The sequence below is a fragment of the Onychostruthus taczanowskii genome, unplaced genomic scaffold (assembly GCF_017590055.1).
Source record: "Onychostruthus taczanowskii isolate IOZ18803 unplaced genomic scaffold, ASM1759005v1 scaffold9, whole genome shotgun sequence".
NCBI lineage: Eukaryota > Metazoa > Chordata > Aves > Passeriformes > Passeridae > Onychostruthus > Onychostruthus taczanowskii.
In genome coordinates this window covers 10,202,793-10,222,468 of record NW_024506993.1, presented here as the reverse complement: position 1 = coordinate 10,222,468, position 19,676 = coordinate 10,202,793, and the positions used below count along the sequence as shown (strand labels likewise).

At 47.1% G+C, this 19,676-nt stretch overlaps 1 protein-coding gene across 10 annotated transcripts in view; it reads right to left on the bottom strand.

Moving 5' to 3' along the window:
- Positions 1-19,676, bottom strand: part of SLC41A3 (solute carrier family 41 member 3) — a 31,093-nt gene that overhangs the window by 3,286 nt on the left and 8,131 nt on the right. For 6 of the 10 annotated variants that reach the window (XM_041425563.1, XM_041425564.1, XM_041425569.1 and 3 more), the window contains 9 exons: positions 14,906-15,013; positions 14,019-14,090; positions 13,067-13,211; positions 10,883-11,029; positions 8,144-8,288; positions 7,132-7,211; positions 5,081-5,215; positions 4,144-4,292; positions 701-1,676 (listed from right to left, as the gene is read on the bottom strand). In XM_041425563.1, the coding sequence (XP_041281497.1) occupies positions 1,491-1,676; positions 4,144-4,292; positions 5,081-5,215; positions 7,132-7,211; positions 8,144-8,288; positions 10,883-11,029; positions 13,067-13,211; positions 14,019-14,090; positions 14,906-15,013 (1,167 nt within the window). In that variant the 3' untranslated portion in view covers positions 701-1,490. The other 4 variants (XM_041425572.1, XM_041425571.1, XM_041425565.1 and 1 more) reach the window with 3 other exon arrangements.

Sequence of the window (19,676 nt, the reverse complement as noted above, 5' to 3'; positions counted from 1 at the left end):
GGAAGCCATGCAGGGGCTTCAGCTTTGCAGTGGCTCTGGGACACCAGAGCAGAACTGGGAGAAATGAAACATCCAAGGCCAGCAGGCACTCAACACAGCTGAGGTTCAAGTGTTTTAGAGCTGGCCAGGTCCTTGAATAAGGCATCATGGAGAACGTGACCTCCCCTTTTCCCTTCTCCAAGAAGAAGGCAGATAATTAATAAAGGTGAAGCCTAGTGACATTTTTCAAAGGTTTGATCCATATCCTCACCTCCTGACTCTTCAGCATCTTATCATCTGGAGGAGTCTATTGCTTCTTCAATTTCAGTGAGAATTGGCTGCTTCCAGCCCCAAAAGCCTCCCTGACATGTCCTTGGTAGCACCAGATTGCCACCCTGGAGCAAGGACCTGAGGAGTCACTGGCCACAGCCTTGTGCCTGAATATCACCCAGACCAACACAGGCAGCTCCTGGACTCATCCCAGAGCAATTGTTAAAGAGTGGATGGTGACTGTGGGAGAGGCTTTAATTCTGACCTGAAACACATGGGTGTCAAAATATGCTTCCTTAGGAAACACTGATTTTCCTGAAGCCCTATTAAAATTGTGTTGTCCAATCCTGAATGGATGAGAAAAAAGCAAGAAGTTCTACCTGACAAGTTAGAACTAAAAACAGGCAGAGTCATGGCAAGAAAAAAGCAACTCGCAAATCCACAGCATTACTCTTTTTTTTTTTATCCACTTTATTTATGTGTGTGTTTCTATAAACATTTTAACTACTGGACATTTCATAAACCATAAAAACAAACCTTCCTGCCCCCAAAATGCAATCTAACCAGCTTTTTGGTCAGACACCAGCAATGCTGCCAGGGCAGGTAGGTGGTATCCCTAGATAACCTCCACTGGGCATGAGCCAGCAGCTCACTGCCTCAGATTCTGAGCCTCTGAGTGATGGAGACAAGACAAGTTTAAAGACCTGGTTGCTCTGCTACTCCAGGAGCAGGAGAAAAGTGGGGTGAATAAAGAATTTCCCTTGGTGGAAAGTCACAGTCTGATGGAGGGGCTGCAACATCCACTTGCAGGATCAGACGCAGTGACCTCGGCAGGCTTTGGAGCAGCCTCGGGGCTGTGACAGTGCTGGGGATTGAGACCATGGCCCAAATGCTCCTTCCTTCCTTCATTCCTTCCTCCCCAGTGGCCCAAATGCTCCTTGTTGCCTTGTTTGCCAGGCGTGAGCAGGGGGAGCTCCTTAAATCCGCTTTGCTCCCTTGCAAGGGCAGGAGTTTGTGGGTGCTGATCCCTCGGGCTGGGCAGGCTGTAAGGCACAGAGGGCAGGGCAGGTGGGTGTCGGGGTGCCAGGGGAGCCCAGCCCAGCCAGGTGAGCCAGCACTGAGTGCCAGGTATGCCAGGGGAGCCCAGCCCAGCCAGGTGAGCCAGCACTGAGTGCCAGGTACCCCCGTGGCCCGGAGGGAAGCACCGTGTCACACCAGGGACGAGAGCAGCACAGGGACTCTCAGTTGCCCAGGTTCATGTCTGTGCCGTGGATGAGCCAAACCAGGCGGAAACAGATGGCCAGGAATCCAGTGCCCAGGAGGTCCCCCAGGGCAGTGAGGTAGGGGATGGAGAAATTATCTGGGTCCAGAGCCTTCCTCCACATCAGGCGCACAATCAGGTCAGCCACGTAGAGCAGGATCCCCACCTGGGAGAGTGAGAAGGAGGGCAGAGAGAATGGCACGGACAAACCCTGGGCTCAAAGCCAAGGTGAGGTGGCCATGGCCAGGGAGCCAGAGCTAACAGGGGCCCCTGAGCACTCACACCTTCTCCAGAGAGCTGAGGTTCCTCACTGGGATGGGATGGGATGGGATGGGATGGGATGGGATGGGATGGGATGGGATGGGATGGGATGGGTGTAGCTGGCTCCTAACCTTTGGCATCACATAATCCACAGTGCCACAGCCCTCTGCTGCCAGCCACAAGCATGGAACCCTGCTTGAACTGCTCACCAGCACTGCCTGGCCACACCAAAAGCATCTCCCAAAGGTGCAGTTCCTATCCCTGTGCCTTGAATGGGAGTGCTCCACTCACTCCATCAGATGAAGGGGTTCTGTGAATATGCAGGCAACCCCAAAGGACAAGTTTGTAGCCAGACTTTTTTCTCTTTATTCCTCTTTTTTCCATTAGAAATTCAGATCACGTCTACTTTGTTTTTCCTAAAAGTCTCAGTGGGCAACTGGAGTTTGAGACAGTTTCTACATCAAAGCTATCCCAAGCAGAACGGACATGTTAAAAAAAAAAAGTCTTTTTTTTTTTATCTCAACAGTTTAAAAATCTTTGTTGTGATTTCTTTTAATTCTTATTTCATTCCCAATTCTGATAAACAGATGGCAGAAAAAAATACTTCAGTTAAAGATTAAAGACTGTCTAGTTAATTGAATTAAGAAGGAAGAGAGAATTTGCACCCCACATCTGTGGTCCCTCCATGGGAGACCACAGCACATCAGGAACCAAGCCTGAGGCAGCATTTCTAAAGGTGAAAACTGCAGGCTGCTTTGGGAGAAAGGGAGGAGGAGAGATGGGGAAGTAAATTAAATAACAGAACCACAGAAACTAAAGCTGGCTGGAAATTTGAGAGTTTTACACAGATAATTCGTCTTCCTCAATCCAGGATCAAATACATCTACATCTTTCCTGATGGAAAATTTGTTTAACTTGTGCCAAACAACCCTCACAGTTGGAGATGCCACACTCTAAGCAATCAGCCCCAGAGCTTTTTTCCCCCCAAGGCCTAACATAAATAAATAAATTACTGTTTTTCTCAAGGCCTAACATAAATCTCAAGGCCTAACATAAAAACATAATCTTTTTCCATTTGAAATCCATGATTTCATGTTTCCTCCCCTAATGACCACATAGCAAATGTTATTCTGTCTCTTCCTACAGAAATTTGGCAGTTTAAAGGCCATTAACCAGACTTTTCCCAAGTCTCTACTTTGGAATAGTTAACCCCAGTCCATTCAATCACTCCTCTGAGGTCATGTTTTCTGGGCTCTGATCTTTGCTTTCTCCAACCGACCCAAACTCTCCCCCCAACCCTTTTGTTTTCTGTCTTTCTTTATAAAGTATAACAGAGGGGGGAAAAGGGCCAGGCTGAGTGTACCCTCCTCCACTGGTCTCCACAGGAATCTTTTGGGGTCAGTGGTGTTGCTGGGATGCTGCTCTTTATGCTGTCATTTATTCTTGTATTTGCATGCTTGGCTTTGGTTGAGGAGTTACCTCGATGCATAAAGAGAAGAATAAATATTTTCCTTTAAACTGTGGCTGTGCTTCTGGGCTTAGGGTTGTGCAAAGGTCGAGAAAAACTGATTGTTTACACACACACAAGGAATTCACCCTCAGACACAAGGCTGCTTGTAAGTCAAAGTGAGAGTCAGCCACCTCATCATGCAAATCAATGAATCACTCATTTTAAAGGGCAAATGAAGTCAGAGCCTCTGTGAGTTCAGGCAACAGCCACATGCATTTCTGAGTGAGAAAAATAAAGTTTACAGGGCAGGAAAAGCAGCAAAAGGGAACAAGCAGAACAAATCAGATGATCTGCTCATTGCCTACCAGGAACTTTCACTTTTGAAGACAAACTGCTCAGGGCCTGGGCTTTCCCTTTGTTTTTTGCCCACAAGGCCCTGCCCAGAGGGATTCCCTGGGTCTTCAATATAAAATGTGACAGTGGTTTCCAAAATGGGTGGGTAAAACCTGCTGGCTGCAGTTCACTGCTTCTCACCTTGCTGGGGTAACTAGTGGCAGCCTGGAAATACCTGGAGCTTAGAGACCCAAGGAGGGAGCATTTTCAAACAAGGTACTTCTTGCTACGCGTGTCTCTGCGCACTTACTGCAGCTCAGTGGATGCTGAGAAGTTTTTCCTCCTCTCACACCTGATCCCTCACTCACCCTAAAGCACAGTTGTGCTCATGTGGGAAACTAGAGCCTGGCAATTTGGGTGAATTATTACTGGAGCTACAGAATGTACATGATTCCTGGCAGAAGCACACCTGAAATGACAGGAAACAGAGGCTGCTGCTGAATGTTTTACTGTGACTCCTTTTTAACCTGGAGAAAGCTGGTTTTATGTTATCTGACAGATTGCTTTAGGATGAGAGTTTGGGGTTTACCTGGAGCAAAGCAGCAGCCAGATAGAACATCACAAAGGTGAAGGACAGGGATGTGTGGCCTCCCTGCAGCAAATGGATGGTGTAGAGGAACACGAGGTGCCCTGGGATAACCAGGAGGAACAGGACCCGGGCTGACTTGGAATTCACCCCTGCAGAGCAGAGACAGAAAGAGGGGTAAGAGCAGCTGGGGAGGGTGAGGGGAGGACAGGACACAGTTCATATTTTAATGCATAAACCTGGGGCTGCCCCCTCCCACCAGCCTCATTGCTAATGCCTTCTCTAGATCACACAAACATAGGAAGTATCTGCAGGATCAGCCCAGCAGCTTTGTCTAGCACTGAAACTACATGCCAAAGGCTTTGTGCTTCGTGCTGATCCACTCTGATTTTTGCAGAAACTCCTCTCAGCTGCTTTCTGCCTCCCACAACTTCTGCTGTGCCTCACTGCAACAGATTTTCCCAGTTTATAGTTGGATTTAGCACTAACTCTCAACCTAACAGGGAAAATCAAGAGGAACTCTATAAAGACAACAGACCCCAAATTGAGTTTTGCTGATTCTTAAGTGTTTGCAGTGCTGAAGAAGATGGAGGAATTGCTGATTTTCAGCAAGATTGTGGTCTATTCACTGCTCTGTCCACAGGTGATGGCTGTAGGCTGCCCATTAAAATGACTTTCTGTTAGATCAAATCTAAGATTCTTTTTCAATTACTTTCTTTAGTGCTCCCTAAAGGCCACTTTCTTTGCATGCCAGTGAGCAAATATGCCTTAAGCCTTTTTTTTCATGCTGCCCACTGCAAGGATGCTTCCTCTGTACATATTCTCTGAGGAAGGGGAAAGTTCTGTCTTTGAAACCCAGCTGATCCTTCACCAGCCAGGCTTGGGAAAGGAGCTGTCTGTGATGACAGAGAGACATGGACACCAAGGGTTCGGGGTCTACCTGATGAGAAGAATGTGGTGCATGGGTTGGGCCAATTCTGCCTCATCTTGTATGGCAAAACTCCAGGCATGCTCCAGAAGTGCAGGAATGTAGAAATTCGGCTGGCTTGGATGGCAACCAGATTCCCTCCAACACCTGTGAGGACAAAACACAGAAAACCTGTAAACCACCTTCACCACAGCAGGAAACAGCAGTCCAAAACCCAGCCTCAGGTGAGGCAATCTGCACTGACTCAGAGCAGCAGTGAGAGAAAGAGAAAACATGATCCCTGCATCCCTAGGGGTGCTGCACTATTCACTTTGCAGGAACAGCTCCCAAAAATCAGGAAGGCTCCAGTAATTGTGTTCTTCTGACTGCTGGCTGAAAACATTTTCCCTTTCTCCCCAGCATTGGATGTAAATGCCATGTGGCCCCTGAAGATGATGAAATTGCCCCTGGTTGGACAGTGAGCAACACCTGGGGAAAGCAGTGCAGATGCTGCTCATGGCCACCTCTTGGATTTACTCACTCAGAGAAACATTATTGTTTGAAAGACAGCAAAACATCACAGAGAGTGATTATATATCTGTCTGAAGGTACCTAACACACTTGTTAAATGAGAAGGAATCATGAGAACGAATTAGAACCCAAAAATGTTAGCTAATTAAAGTAAATTAATTCATTCCAGACTGATTAATTGTAGCAAACATGAAAAAGCAGCTATAGAGGGATAATGATCTGTGGAGAAAACTTCCACCACCCTAAGTATTTTCAGGGTGGAAATGCCACAGAAGAGATAACGGTGAGCCAGATGCTACAGGCTTCTCATGTTTTCCCTTCCTTGGAGAAGAAATAATCATTAAATGTGAGATTTTCCAGATGGGAATCAAAGTGAAAATACTCAGGCTGTCTGATTGCAGCTGAAGATGGGACCTGAGCTGTGCACTGCCACGCTTTGCACGGGCAGAGTGAAGAGCTGCCTGTGCAAAGGCACAGAGCACTGCACCACTCTGCCAGCAGCCCTGCCAGGCGGGTCACCTGTCCCCACAGAGCCAGCCACGGGGCTGTCACTGCCCAGCTAAATTCCTGCTGACTTTCCCAGGCTGCCTCCTTCACTAGCCATGCTGGAAAGGGTTTGTCAGCAAGGTCGGTGTCCTCATGCAGATGCAGGAAGGTGGCAGCTGGGTGACGCCTCTGGCACTGCAACAGGACACCATGCTTTGAGGGTGGCACGAGGCCCTGGGAAACTGGGTTTCCCTTGGAATGGGCCTGTCCTACGAGAATGTTATAATAGCACAAAAATAAGCTAGTGGATCTTCTGTGATACCAGGACCCCAGCAGTTTGTACTGATAGGTCTGTGCATAAAAGTATTGTGAATAAATATAAATATAAATATAAATATATGCACAAAATATGTTGAGATATATATATATATATATATATAAATCAAATTATACCCAATCCATGCATGTAATCTTTATATATATATATTTTAATAATAGATATTTATCTCATGCATAAATATAAATATAAATAAATAAATATATAATATATAATTATATAAATATAGATATAAATATAGATATAATATAAATATATACAAAATATGTTATATATATATATATATAAAAAATCAAATAATCAAATTATCCACGCATATAATCTCTCAGATACATACATACACATGTATAATCTAATTACATTAATAGTTATCAACATTCTTTATAGGGGTGGTTGCACTGCACAAATCACTGAGGGGAGGGAAGGAAACAAGGGAAAATGGATTTATTGTGATATCCCCGTCGGTTTGATTTTATGAAAAGTGTCAACGTAACTCTCAGAGATGCTGTTAACCTTTTTGCACAACTCTGTCCTCACTGCTATTTTGCTCCAGAGACACTTCAAAACATAAGCAGGGACGTGATGGGGACCAGTAGCTTCACTTCCACTCATGATGGGAGCAGGCAATTGAACACTGATCTCAATGTAGGGGCAGTGGTGGATGCCAGAAGCCTTGGGAGGAAGGGAGGCATAAATAAAAGCATGCATAGAGCCCCCATACCCAACCTACCGTTAATCACAGGTGTGAAAACTGCCATGCCTTCAAAGTTTGGGTCAGTTACAGTTTTGTCCAGGATGAGCCCACCAATGCTGTTAAGAAAAGGACAGCAAATGAGGTTGGAGCAATCTTTTCCCAGGGCAATTCCTACACTGAAAACAGCACAGTGCCATGGGTTACTGCATCCTCCCCATTGCCAGGGCTGGGCTGTTCACCATGTGCTCCTTTTACAGATCAGCTTCCACCTACAGAATGCATTACAGGTTTTTTTAATGGCACAATGAGTTCAGAAGGACCTCCTTGCCCACCCCCAAGCAAAACTGGTGGTGGTTAGGAAAGCATTACCATCCTCCCACAAAGTTTTGTTACACTTCTATACCAGACTTAGCGCTTTTTAAAAATTCTCTTCCAGATCTCAGCTGAAAGATGTAGCACAGGAAGACAGAACTACCTGGCTCCACATTTACCAGTATTTTCTCTTTACAGCTGGATAAGAATGAGGTTGAAGCCTGACAATCTGTGACGATCAAAGCCTGACAATTTGTGATGATCATCATCTGTGCTTTCAGTTTCCTGGCTTTCACCCATGTGGTGCCTGGATGTGCAAGTGAGACTTAGAATGATTTGCTTTTTCCAGTCCTTTGGGGGCTCCTTATCAGGTGCCTCACAAATAAGAGAGACAGTCTGAAACCCTTTGGCACAGTTTGTATCTCCTTTATGCAGGACTGAGAAGGACCAGAGGCAATTTAAAAAAATATATATTGAGAATCTTGTCTGGCAAGAGGATATTCTGCAGCAGGAGAGGGTGCTGCATCAGGTGGCACACAGTACTTCAAACTTTACAGTTTCTGTAAAACTTACAGTTGCTTTATAACAGAGTCTGTTGGAGAGCCACCAATGGCTGAGAAGCTCTGGGCAAATACCCTGCTGCTGTCCCTGCCAGTGTCACTTTGGTGGCCCTCTAAGTGAGCCCAGGGTGTCTCTGCAGTGTGCACACAGGGCTGGGAGCCGTGCCTCAGTTTACCTGCTGATGCTCATGGCAACAATAACCGGCTGCCACCCAGACTTCAGGACTTCGGCCAGGGAAGGACTTTGCTTGGCAATAGCAACCCAGAGAGGGATCATGACAATGAATACAGCACAGATCAGAGGAGAAAGGTACTTCACATCTGGCAAGGAAAAGAAATCTCGAAGTAAATACCCGGAGCTTCACTGGTTGCCAAAATTATAATGCACAAAGATGGGAAGAAATGCAGCAGGACTCTTGCTCCAACCGAGTTATGTTACAGGAAAAATCACATGAAGCATGATAGTCCCCACAAAACCACCTCATTCCACCACAGAAATCCATAATTAATCCCTGAAATTCACTGCTAGAGGATGCTGTTTGAAAATCAGCAGGATTCAAAGCAAGTTATATTTGAAGATGAACAACTCGCCAATTCCACCTCCAACTAAGAAAGATGAAAAGTTACAAAATTTCTGGGCTTCAGGGTACAAATCAAACAGCAGGGCAGTGGGGAAGCTCCTGTGTGGAAGCTGTATCCCACTTAGGGCAGACACCTCATACCTTCACCTAAAACAAGAGATAAGAAATACTTTAGGAGGCAAGCTAGCAGAATTGCCGAGCAGCTGGTCTGCTCTATAGGAACAAATGTTCTCTGGCACCTATAAGCCAGTTCAGATCTGGGGTTTCTTTTGTGCTAGCTTGCATGTGTTTTCATTAGGTGCTTTTTCCATTCAGCAGAGGCATAGCCTTAGAGTGATATTTAGAAGCAAAGAAATTAAAAAATAAGATGTGCAGCACTAAAAGAAAATAAACATGACTCAGAAGCATGAGAAACACCTTCGAGCAATGGGGCTGATGCCAGCCCTTTTGATACAAAAATGCTTCTTCAACAAAGCTCTCCATCTGGTCTCTGAGCTGGGGCCAAAGGCAGTGGGATGTAATGCTGGCTTTGCAGGTAATCTGGGAGATGAAGCAGCTCGAAGTGTGCATTTTTAAAAACACCATTGCCAGGGCCTTGGGCTACCTGGATGCGACAGCACTGACGTGATGGCATCTGCTGTGAGAGAAAGGCTCTTACACAAAGAGGTGCAGCTCTTCCTGGGAGGCTTCAGTGGGCACTGAAATGCCTCCTCCTGGGAGTTAAGACTTTTTGTCAGTGCTCTTTGCCCTCTGGAGTCATCCAGGACAGGTGGGTTGTGTGACAGACCTGGCTGCCGTACTGAGTCTCTTACCCACACCACATGTTGTTTTGAGCAATTAATTCCTTCTTAAGTAATGCAGGCACAGCACTGGAGTTGATCAAACCTTATCAGAGCCCACAGAAAGACTCCTGGTAGGATGAATGGTCTTCAGGCTCCACATTCCAGTTCTGCTACATTCTCTCACAGGCAGCCCACAAGCAATCTGAAACCCTTTGGCACAGTTTGTATCTCCTTTATGCAGGATTGAGAAGAACCAGAGGCAATTAAAAAAAAAGAAATTGATAATCTTCTCTGGCAAGGGGATATTGTGCAGAAGGAGAAGGTGCTGCATCAGGTAGCACACAGTACTTCAAACTTTACAGGTTCATCAGTATTTTTCAGGATACATACACATTTTGGTAGGACCCAGAAGTTTTTAGAGTGTGACCTGCACCTTATTACACACTGGGCAGGGAAATGGATTTGTTCAAGCACCATCAGCAGTGCCATCCTTCTACCTGCTTCATTTCATGCTCCCAATGTTGGTGTCTGTGTGCTGACTATTTTCCATCTCAAGAGGCTCTTTAAACTACTCTGGCAACCCCAGAAATGCTCTCTGGTCACAGCCATAGAGGTTATCATGTTGTTCTGCCCTGTTCTCCCTGGGAGATATTATCTGAGGCACAGCAAGTGAAAGAGAGATTAGCTTTACAGAGGCAGGTGCAATGGCATCATGGAAAAATCCTATTTAAAAAAAGCACCTCTGAAGCTCTAGGAGGACAGGATGGAAGCGATTCATGGGCCTCTCCCTGCAGTGTGTGCTCCTTCACTCCCTCACTTGTGCTTGCACATGGAATGAGTTATGCAAACTGAGAACAGCTGCCTCACTGCTTCTGCTCAGTCTGAAGCAGCAGTTTGGGTTTCAAATGCAATTGAGTTTCCTGGATCTTTTTATTTTCTTGTTTCTGTTCTAGCTTAGGCTCACAGTAAATAGCCTAACACTTTAAAAGCAACAGACATATATCACCAATGTTTTGAACTTCTGGGGGTCATCAGGCGCCCAAGCCTTTGGCAACCGGCAGCACAGACCACAGCACCTACTCCAGAGTCCTGCAGGCAAAAAACACTGCAGGCTACTTCCCTCCAACTGAATATCTTGTTCATCCATGACTCTCCATGTGACAGCATACAAGAATATTTTACTAGTGCCAAACTCCTGGAATTGCCTTGTGAAGAAGGACCTGCTATTACCCATGCACATGAGGTAGTTTTGCTTGGCTAGTGACAGATCGAGGAACAGAGTCAGTGTCACATATGTCAGCCTCCTGTTCCAAAGCTGCACAATACATGTTGGTCATTTCTTTGACAAATCCCTTTGTGTTTACCAGGCTCTGCCTTCCAGTTTGTTACTAAAAGAGAGTCTGGAAAAAGCCTCTTTGGTCATTTTTCTACCCCAGTAGCACGACAGCCTCCATTCTGAATCATACCAGAAATGCTGAGGCAGCCTGCAGTAATTTCACAAGGATTTGTGAGCTCCCCTTGCTGAGCTGCAGTTCCCTGCTGAACACTGTACCTATGTATTTGAAGAGTGTGCTGCTGATTCCTGCCAGGAGGGAAAGGGTTATCAAATCTCCCAGGCTCGCTGCTATGGGTGTGGCGACATTGTCTGGATTGATCCCAACTTTCCTTGCTCCAATGATCACACCAATCATCACCAGACCTAGAGAAGACACAGAGCAGGCATCAGAGAGAGCATTTGGGTGTGTTTTACCCTAGAGCTGCAGAGGGATGTGGGGGTCTAAGAGAAGCAAGAAGCACGTTACCCACAGCAGCACCATGCAGCTGGAGATTGGACACCCCCAGGAGTTTGTCCTTTTGTTTTCACCAACCTGAAGTGCATGACTCTGTCCGTATAACTGCACCAAGGGCCCAGAGGCACACAAGCAAATTCCAGGGATCAAAGCAGATACCAGCAGGCAGCCCAAATGTAGAAGCTCCCCTCCTGAGCAGCCTAATATTTGTTGCCTTGAAGCAGGACCAGGCACGAAGCACACTCATAGATAAGCACACAGGAGGCATGCAGCAGCCTCTTGGTGCCATCCCCTCCTCTGGATTCCACAGCACAAAGATATTTTCCATATTAGACTGAAATTTCTCAAAGTTTGAATCACCAAGGAGCAATGAGCTTCCTTATAGCAGCCTAAATTAGCCTTTCAGCCCAGCCATCAGACTGAGCCCTCATGTCCCAGAACCTTTGGGGCTGCTTTAATTTGCTCTGGGTGGATATTGATGCTGTGAGCAGCTCCAGAGTCAAGGGGTTATGGTGGTGGCCTCTGAGGTGCACCTGGAATACTGAGCTGCTTTTCAGCATTGCTGGGGAGAAGAGAGGTTTTGCTTGCCCAGGTAAGTTTAGGAGCACAAACCCCAGAGCCTGGTGAACATGTGAGAATCCCTCAGATATCAGATCTCTCACAGGCCTGTGGAAGAAGCACCTGGAATAAGCCCTGGCCAGGCTCCACTGCTAACTAGAAAGGGCAGCCTTGAGACAAGACATAAGACATCCCTTCAAAGTCCTTCTGTGGCTGACAGGCTGCACCAAAGGAAGCCCAAGAAATGGTGATTCCCACCAGCTCACAACCTCTCCGTGCCTGTCTACACAGCCCTCCAAAGATGAGCATGCACAGGAGCATCAGTTCTACCCCAAGAAATGCCACATATGCATGCTCCCTGATACAGCATCCCTAACACAAAAACACATCCTCACACAACGTGACATTTCCACAGCAGCCCTCCCAGACACCCACACTACCCTCCCCTCAGCACAGTTCGTGCTGCTCCCCTCCCTGGCCATAAAAACAGCAGCTTCCCATCGTGCACACCCACACACAGGCTGCCTGTGGCATGTCCAGGGAAAAAACTGATGTCAAACCTGAGACAGCACAGCAGCAAAGCCTCTCTGAGCACACCAAGCAGGGAGATTGTAGGGAAGAGCAATGAAAGCTGAGCTGCTGGTTTTTAACAACTGCCTCATCCCACGTTTTTCATCAAAGGCATCTACAGTCAGCCTTTGAGTCCAGCTTCGGGATATGCAGTTGTTCTAACTCGTCCCTTTCATTTAGAAAGCTCGCAGTATCCTTTGTGCCAGCTGCTCTATTCAGGGTATCATGCTGCCCTCGTATGGCAGACCCACAAACTGGAGATCTTCAGGCCTCTCAGAAAAAGCTCCTGCTGTCCAGCCCATCATATTCCCCTGGAAGAGGAAGAGCCAGGGGAGAGAACTGCCTGGTTGCCAGCTCACAGCAGGCAAACTGCAGGGCTGGCCACAGCTCTGCTCAGGGTGTGGGGAGACCCAAGTCCATCTCGAGCGTGGTCTGGATTTGTCTGCTAACAGACCCTCCATTCCCTGGGTGACATTATTTCACCCTCCCCTGGGAAAGGGACAGTGTGGATGGCTCGTGTGGCACCCAAGAGACACGGACTGGGGGGTTTGTACAGCCAGGCACAGCTTGGGGCACTGTTCACGTGTCAGGTGAAGCACATTTTGATTCTGCCTGTGGATGCTGAAAGCAACAGACCACGGGGGAAGAGAAGCAAAGGCAGGATGCAGGGAGGATGGAAGCAGCAGACATAGCTCCCTGCACCCCTCCTCCCTCTGCCAGACCAGAGGGAAGCCAGCTGGGCCTCCCTGGTGGAACAGGGACAGTTCATTCCCCACCTGGGTGCTGCATGTTTGATCTGAGGAAGCAGAACCACTCACCAAGGGAAAGTGCAGCTATGAAGGCCGTGGTCACGCTGCTGGCACACAGCACAGCAGCCTGGCTCAGCTCCACAGAGCCCTTGGAGATGGCTCCCAGGATCACAGCAGCAACAGCAGCCAGGAGTCCCACCACAGTGGCCTGGACCTGGGGACCAAAGGACAGCTGATGAGCACTCACCCACATCTGCTCCTGGCAGCCCTGGCTCCACACGACTGCAGCACTGCCACAGCCTGGAGGGCAAAGCCTGGCACAGATGCTGATTGTTTGAGTATTTAAACAGCATCCCTGCAAGGCTCCACTAGATCAGAAAAGAAATCCTGACAAAGTTTGCAGAAAATCTCTGAGGGCCTGCAAAGGGCAGATAACACTTCAGCAAAGGACGCTGAGTCCACCAGCAAAGGAATAGCCCTGGTCAAGACAAAAATGGGCTCCCCATCAGCTCTGCACTCCTGGGAGGCTTGGAGCTGTGCAGGGAGATAAGGGAAAGCACACAGACACATGCTGCCAGCCCTGAGGTCTTGCCATGTGCAAACTCTAGGCTGGCTCCTGGATTTTAACAAGCAGAAGAATTGCCTTTACAAGAGGCAATTTCTCCCATCTCTCCCCTCCTGGCCAAGGCTGATTCCCAAACAGTGCCTGTAAATGACAGGCTTTATCCAGGGGCTGCTGTGAAACAGGGATTGTGCCACAGCTCCTGCTGCAAAAGGAGTTTTATTAGTTCAGTTTGTCCACAAAGGCAGTGAATGTCTAGATGTGTTTTACAGCTAAACTACAAGCTCTGGGGCCACACAGAGCTTTATTGGAGGTCAAGACCTGGCTCTGCTTGGCTGTGTTGAGGATACCTGCCCCAAATCACCAGGTGTGTATTCAGCACTGCTGGAACAGATGCTGCTGGTCTGCAACACAGCAAGAGAAAAAAGACTTTTGCATCTCCCAGCTGAAGTGACTCACCTGGATAAGGGCTAAATTGCAGGTGGCCATTTTCCACTGCTTCTGGGCATCATCCATCTGTCCAGTGTTAGCCTAGGAGTGAAGAGAGGTACCCTGAAAAGCTGTTTCTGTGATACAGGTGGCTGCTGAAGGCAGTTTTACCTGGTCCCTGGGGGAAAAGGGGTCTCAGAGAGAGGCAAATCCAGGTCACCATCTCCCAGCCTTCCCTGCACTTCCTTCTTGACACTTTTCCACCAGCCCAGTGTCCCAGGGGCATCAGAGGCTCACACTGGAGGTGCAGAGGTGTTGCAGGGCACCCAGCTAAAAGTGAAGTGGGCATATCCACCACAGCCCTCACAAGACAAAACGATGAACAAATTAAACCATTTCTTGTCATTTGTTCCCCCTAAATTGCTCTGGTAAGCTACAATTTCTCCTGAGGAATAATAAAAAAAGACCAGAGTTAAAAAAAATTGCTTAGGGAGAAAGAAGAGATCAAATACAGAGCAGCAAAAGCTGCTGCAGGTTCCAAGAAGCCTCAGTCTGCTCCCCCCAAGGTAGGATTGCTGGGAAGCCCTCAAGGATCAATACCCACAGAAAAGCAATCCAGCACTGAAGCTGACAGCTGTGGAGCCCTGCCTTTGTCTCCTTCATGTGTCACAGGGCCCCAAATATCAGCAAGTGGCCACCCAGGGATTAATTCACCTTCAAAGTGCAGATGGAAATTCTCTGTTCCAGTTACAAAATGAGGGCAAACACATTATTTTAATGCTCACACCCCACTAGTTTCTACTTAGCAGAAAAGGGCATCTCTCATACACTGTGTGATTATATAAATGAAGAATCTCCTGATGTCTTCTGCTAATCACCCCCCTCCCAACACTCCCCACCAGCTTGTTAACACTCACAGCAGTGGAGAGCCTGGATGCCAGTGTCATCTCCAGATTTCCCTTCAGGCCAACCAAGGCAGGAACCAGGATAAACACTTCTGTGATTGTCCGGAACACGTCCCAGTGCTGGAAGGAAACAAAGGCAGTGACCTCAGCTTGTGCTGCTGCACCCCAGGGCAGCAGGCTCCTGTCTCAGCACCTCCAGGTGTGCTGTGCACACAGGGGCAGATGCTGCCCTGATGCATTTTATGTTTTGCATTTTGGGAGGGAAGGAAGGAATTTTCAGCTTGCAGTATTCTTCCTCATCTCATGCACAACAAAGCACTGCACTAATGGGGAAGGTTCTTTCCTTCTAAGGGCAACAGAAGATTTTGGAAACCCACAAATTAAAACCTGCCTTTAGCATCAGCCGAGACCAACATTAAACGTAATTAAGGTTCACAAGCCAAATTAGATAAAGCATGTTCTCCATCCTTTGCAGTGACACTAGACACAGGAACCTTTACTGCTAACCAAGCTCATAAGAACAAAACCAAAGATCTGGAAAATGATCTCACAACAAGAAGTTGTGTCTGTATTTTCTTACCAAACTTCTAGTCAAGCATCTAAGACTGGTGGGGGGACGGAATGAGACTTTTGCATCTCTTCTCCACAGGCAGTTCCTAAATCTTCCTGTTACCAAGCACATTCTTGGTACACCTGGAAAAGGTTTTGAATTAAGATATCTCATAAGCCAAACTTCTGGGCCAATAACTTGTCTGTTGTTGCTCCTCTGAAGCTGAACTGTACAAAGCTGTTGAACCAGCTGCAACACCAGAGACAATCCGAAAGCGTAAGAAACTTTGTTGACTGACAGGTCTTCTCTGATTTTTGTACCATAGAGTGCCTTGGAATAGAATTCATCCCTCCTCTGTGCATTCAAGGGTGTTGGCAAAGTCCTGCTGTAGGCAGAGAGGTTTAAATCAGGATGTAATCACTGGACGGGGCCACTCAGCATGAAGGAAAAGTAACAAGCCCAACATCTAAGAGCAGAATACAAGGAGAAAAGGGTGGCTGCAATGATCAAAGGTCCATCTAACCCATCCTTGGCTCTGCCAATGATCCAATTTGGGTGTATAAAACAAGACTCTACAAAAACAAGTGAATGGGATAACTCTCCTGTGTATTTTCCAGACTCTGACTATCTGCCACAGGGTACTGAGCTGGTGGGGGTTTTCTGCACGCTTCCCAGTGTTGAAAGGCTTCCTCTTTCAGGTCCCCATCCAAACTCCCCCCTCCAAGCCATGTGCCATCCTGTGGCACACACTTCCATAGTTTAGCTGCACATCACATGAAGGATAAATTTGTTCATTCCTTCCAACTTGTCACTGGCTAGTACCCATGGTGGTCCTGAATTCTGGCACTAGAGGACAAAACAAACCAGCACATCCCTACCCACCCTTTCCACATCCACTGGGATTCTATAAACCTGAATACCCAGGTGGCTGGACAGACTCAACAAATGGTGAGATATTCAGCTGCCAGCCTGTTAGGAAATATATCCAGGGTGGAACAGCTCAGTGTTTTTCTCTGGCTGGGCCATGGGAGGCTGTGGGAAGGTGGTGGTGTCTGTCTGCTGGGAAGACCTCACAGCTTCCTTCAGTCAGGATGAATGAAACTGGGGCTGAGCCAGCCCTGAGCATGTGGTGCAAGGACCTCAGAAGTGCAGATAACAGGCAAAACATTGTTATCAATATCAAAAAGGCACTTTTCCTGGCAGTGGTGGGAACAGGCACGTTTCAAAATGTGCAAGGTACGTTACTGCTGCATAAACAACCAACAACACAAAAATTATTTGACACACTACAGTTTTGTTTAAATTTGTTAACATGGAACTTAAATGCCTGAGAAAAGCTAGGGGTGGACATCTCCTTTAAAGACTCATGTCCCCCTCTCTCCTCTCTCTTTAATTAAGAATAAAGACCCAAACACATCTTTGACACCTTCAAAAGAAAGAGGAGAAAACGCAGACTTCACAGTCACAAGGTAAAACTCCCAACCATTTAAAGCACAGAGGCATGCAGAAATTCATACTGAAGACCTTGCATATCTTGCACATAAAAAGACATAAATAGAAAGCAACAGAAAAACTCAACTGTTTGTATTTTCTGTGCATGCCATCTATGGGAAATATGACTTTGGTATATCTAGGTAATCTCCAATCCTTGTGACATAATAGATTTTGCACGTCTCAGGCCATCAGAACAGAAGTTTCACCATATGAGGTATGATTTTTTTGGGATTCTGCCTTACATATAATTACACCTGAAAGCTCTGAACAATTAATAATCACACAACTGTACTAATAAAATAAAATAAAAAAAGCTGATTTAATTGCCTCTATTTGAGTCTCATTAGTGACTCACGGAGAGCCTAAGAAAAGATTCTTAATGATTTATACCACAACAGCCAGGACTTCATTGTGTTAGTGACTGCAGAAATACAGAATAAACAGATGATGCCTGTGCCATCAGCTTGCAGGACTGTCAGCTGGAGGAGTGGCTGAGTGGGGCAGTTTGGAGCCATGCAGGTAGGAAACCACCTGAATGAAGACACCTGGACTAAGCCTAGGAAATGCCTCTGTCCTTTGAGACGAAAACTGGCCCAGAAAGAGCAAAAACATTCCATGCAGCATTGCAAACCCACACAGGCAGATACAGAGCCAGAAAGGGACTCTTTCCCACTTCACATTTTCATAACGGAGTATCAGTCCTACAACTCAGCTCTGAAGAAGCTCAGTTAATAATTCCATGTTCTACCCACAGCAGCTGGATCTGCTCTTGGGGTCCCTCAGAGGAAGAGAGGGGATCATGGATGCACTGAGCCAGCCCCCAGCCCCAGTGCAGCCCCCCAGGCTCAGTGCAACCCCCAGCCTCAGAGCAGCCCCCAGCTCCAGTGCAGCTCCCAGCCCCAGTGCAGCCCCCCAGCCTCAGTGCAGCCCCCAACCTCAGTGCAGCCCCCAGCCCCAGGAGGGGATCATGGATGCACTGAGCCAGCCCCCAGCCCCAGTGCAGCCCCCCAGGCTCAGTGCAACCCCCAGCCTCAGAGCAGCCCCCAGCTCCAGTGCAGCTCCCAGCCCCAGTGCAGCCCCCCAGCCCCAGTGCAGCCCCTCAGCCTCAGTGAAGCCCCTAGCCCCAGTGAAGCCCCCAGCCCTATTGCAGCCCCCAGCCCCAGTGCAGCCCTGCTGCAGCTCCTCACACTGTCCTCACAGACCCAACCTGTCCTGTTACCTCCCCATCCATCTCCCATGGCAACAGCTCAGAAGCCTCAGAGGTTTTCCATTGCTCTGCACAAGTCAACAGAAAGATCAAAATATCTCAGAGTACAAAATGCAAGCCAATTCAAAATCCTTTTCAAAGCTAATCATCTCATGGATTTTGTCAACAAAGGACAGAGATATCTTATATCTGTGACTTTTATTTGGACTGTGTCCCACTCCAGTGGCGTGGAGAGGGAAAATGAAAGCGAAGCTTTCCTCCTGAATTCTCTGGTTTGAAATCTGATCAGCCAACTTCAATATGATTCTTCACCTTACTGTCAAAAAGTGGGCCAAACACTGGCAGGGCCCTGCAAGGTCTCCAGCAATGCCAGCCAGCCCAGAATCCAGATGGACCAGCAGCCAAGGACCTCTGGAACAGAGGCAGAAATGTCCAGAAGGAAAAAACCTGTGCTGTGCTATCAGCCCTGCAGAGAGACTGCATCCCCTGCACACACAGGAAGAGAAAATGGCAAACATCTTCTTCTTTGGGCATCCTTTTCCTACAGCATGGGAGACCCAGGTCTGTGCCTAAGAGTCAACTGGGCTAGATAAATCTCTTCTGTTAATCTTTCTCTTAAACAGTAAAATATGAACAGTTCTTGGTTTCATCCCAGAGCAGATCAGAAACTGCTAAAATCCTGAGAAGTTTGATGGGATACAAATGAGCAATTTACACTTTGCTCTCTTTACAGCCATATGAGACCTGCAAAAGACAGCACCAGCTGGACTCACAACACAGAACCAAGTTATTTCAAGATATTTTTTATGTAATAAAAGAAGGGCAGCAGGACTAAACTCAGTATTATCTATGCTCTAGATACCATCCTTAAGCTTGCCCATATATCTCCCTGTCCAAAGCAGACACAGAGTTTCCTAAGAATGTTTTGCAGCAACTACAAATAGGGCAAGACATTCCTTAGCCAGAAGAACCACTAGAAAATGGGCAAACCACAGAACAGACTCCTGGACTTGAAAAACCTGTAGTTTCAGTATGTGAGCCCTCATGCCTGGCAATATGAGTCTTATGGTACCTGGCCTTAAGCAAACAAACTTAGTGTCAGGTTTTAGTTGGACAGGATTGTGAGTTTCTGTCTCTCACACTTGCAGGAAGTTGAAAATAAACAGCTCAAAGACAAAGAAGCACAGAAGAATATCCCAAACCTTTAAAGGCTAAGATCTCTGCATTTTCCCAGCTACTGGTTTTGTTTTTAGCTGTGGGATTGTGGATACCAAGGCAGCTCATAAAATTGACATCTCTCCTGTGCCATTGTGCCATTTGTGACTCTCAATGCACTGGGCTCCCTCCTCTGGGAGCTGAACCCATGGACTGACCATTTCTATTTCAACATACTTCACCAAAATATACACTTCCTGTGGTTGTGGTTTACACCTGACCCCATTTCTATGAGTCAAGTGAGCAAATGCACAAACTAGACTGCCCATTGTTATTTAAAGGACAGGTGCAATGTACACATACATGGCCTGTGTTTC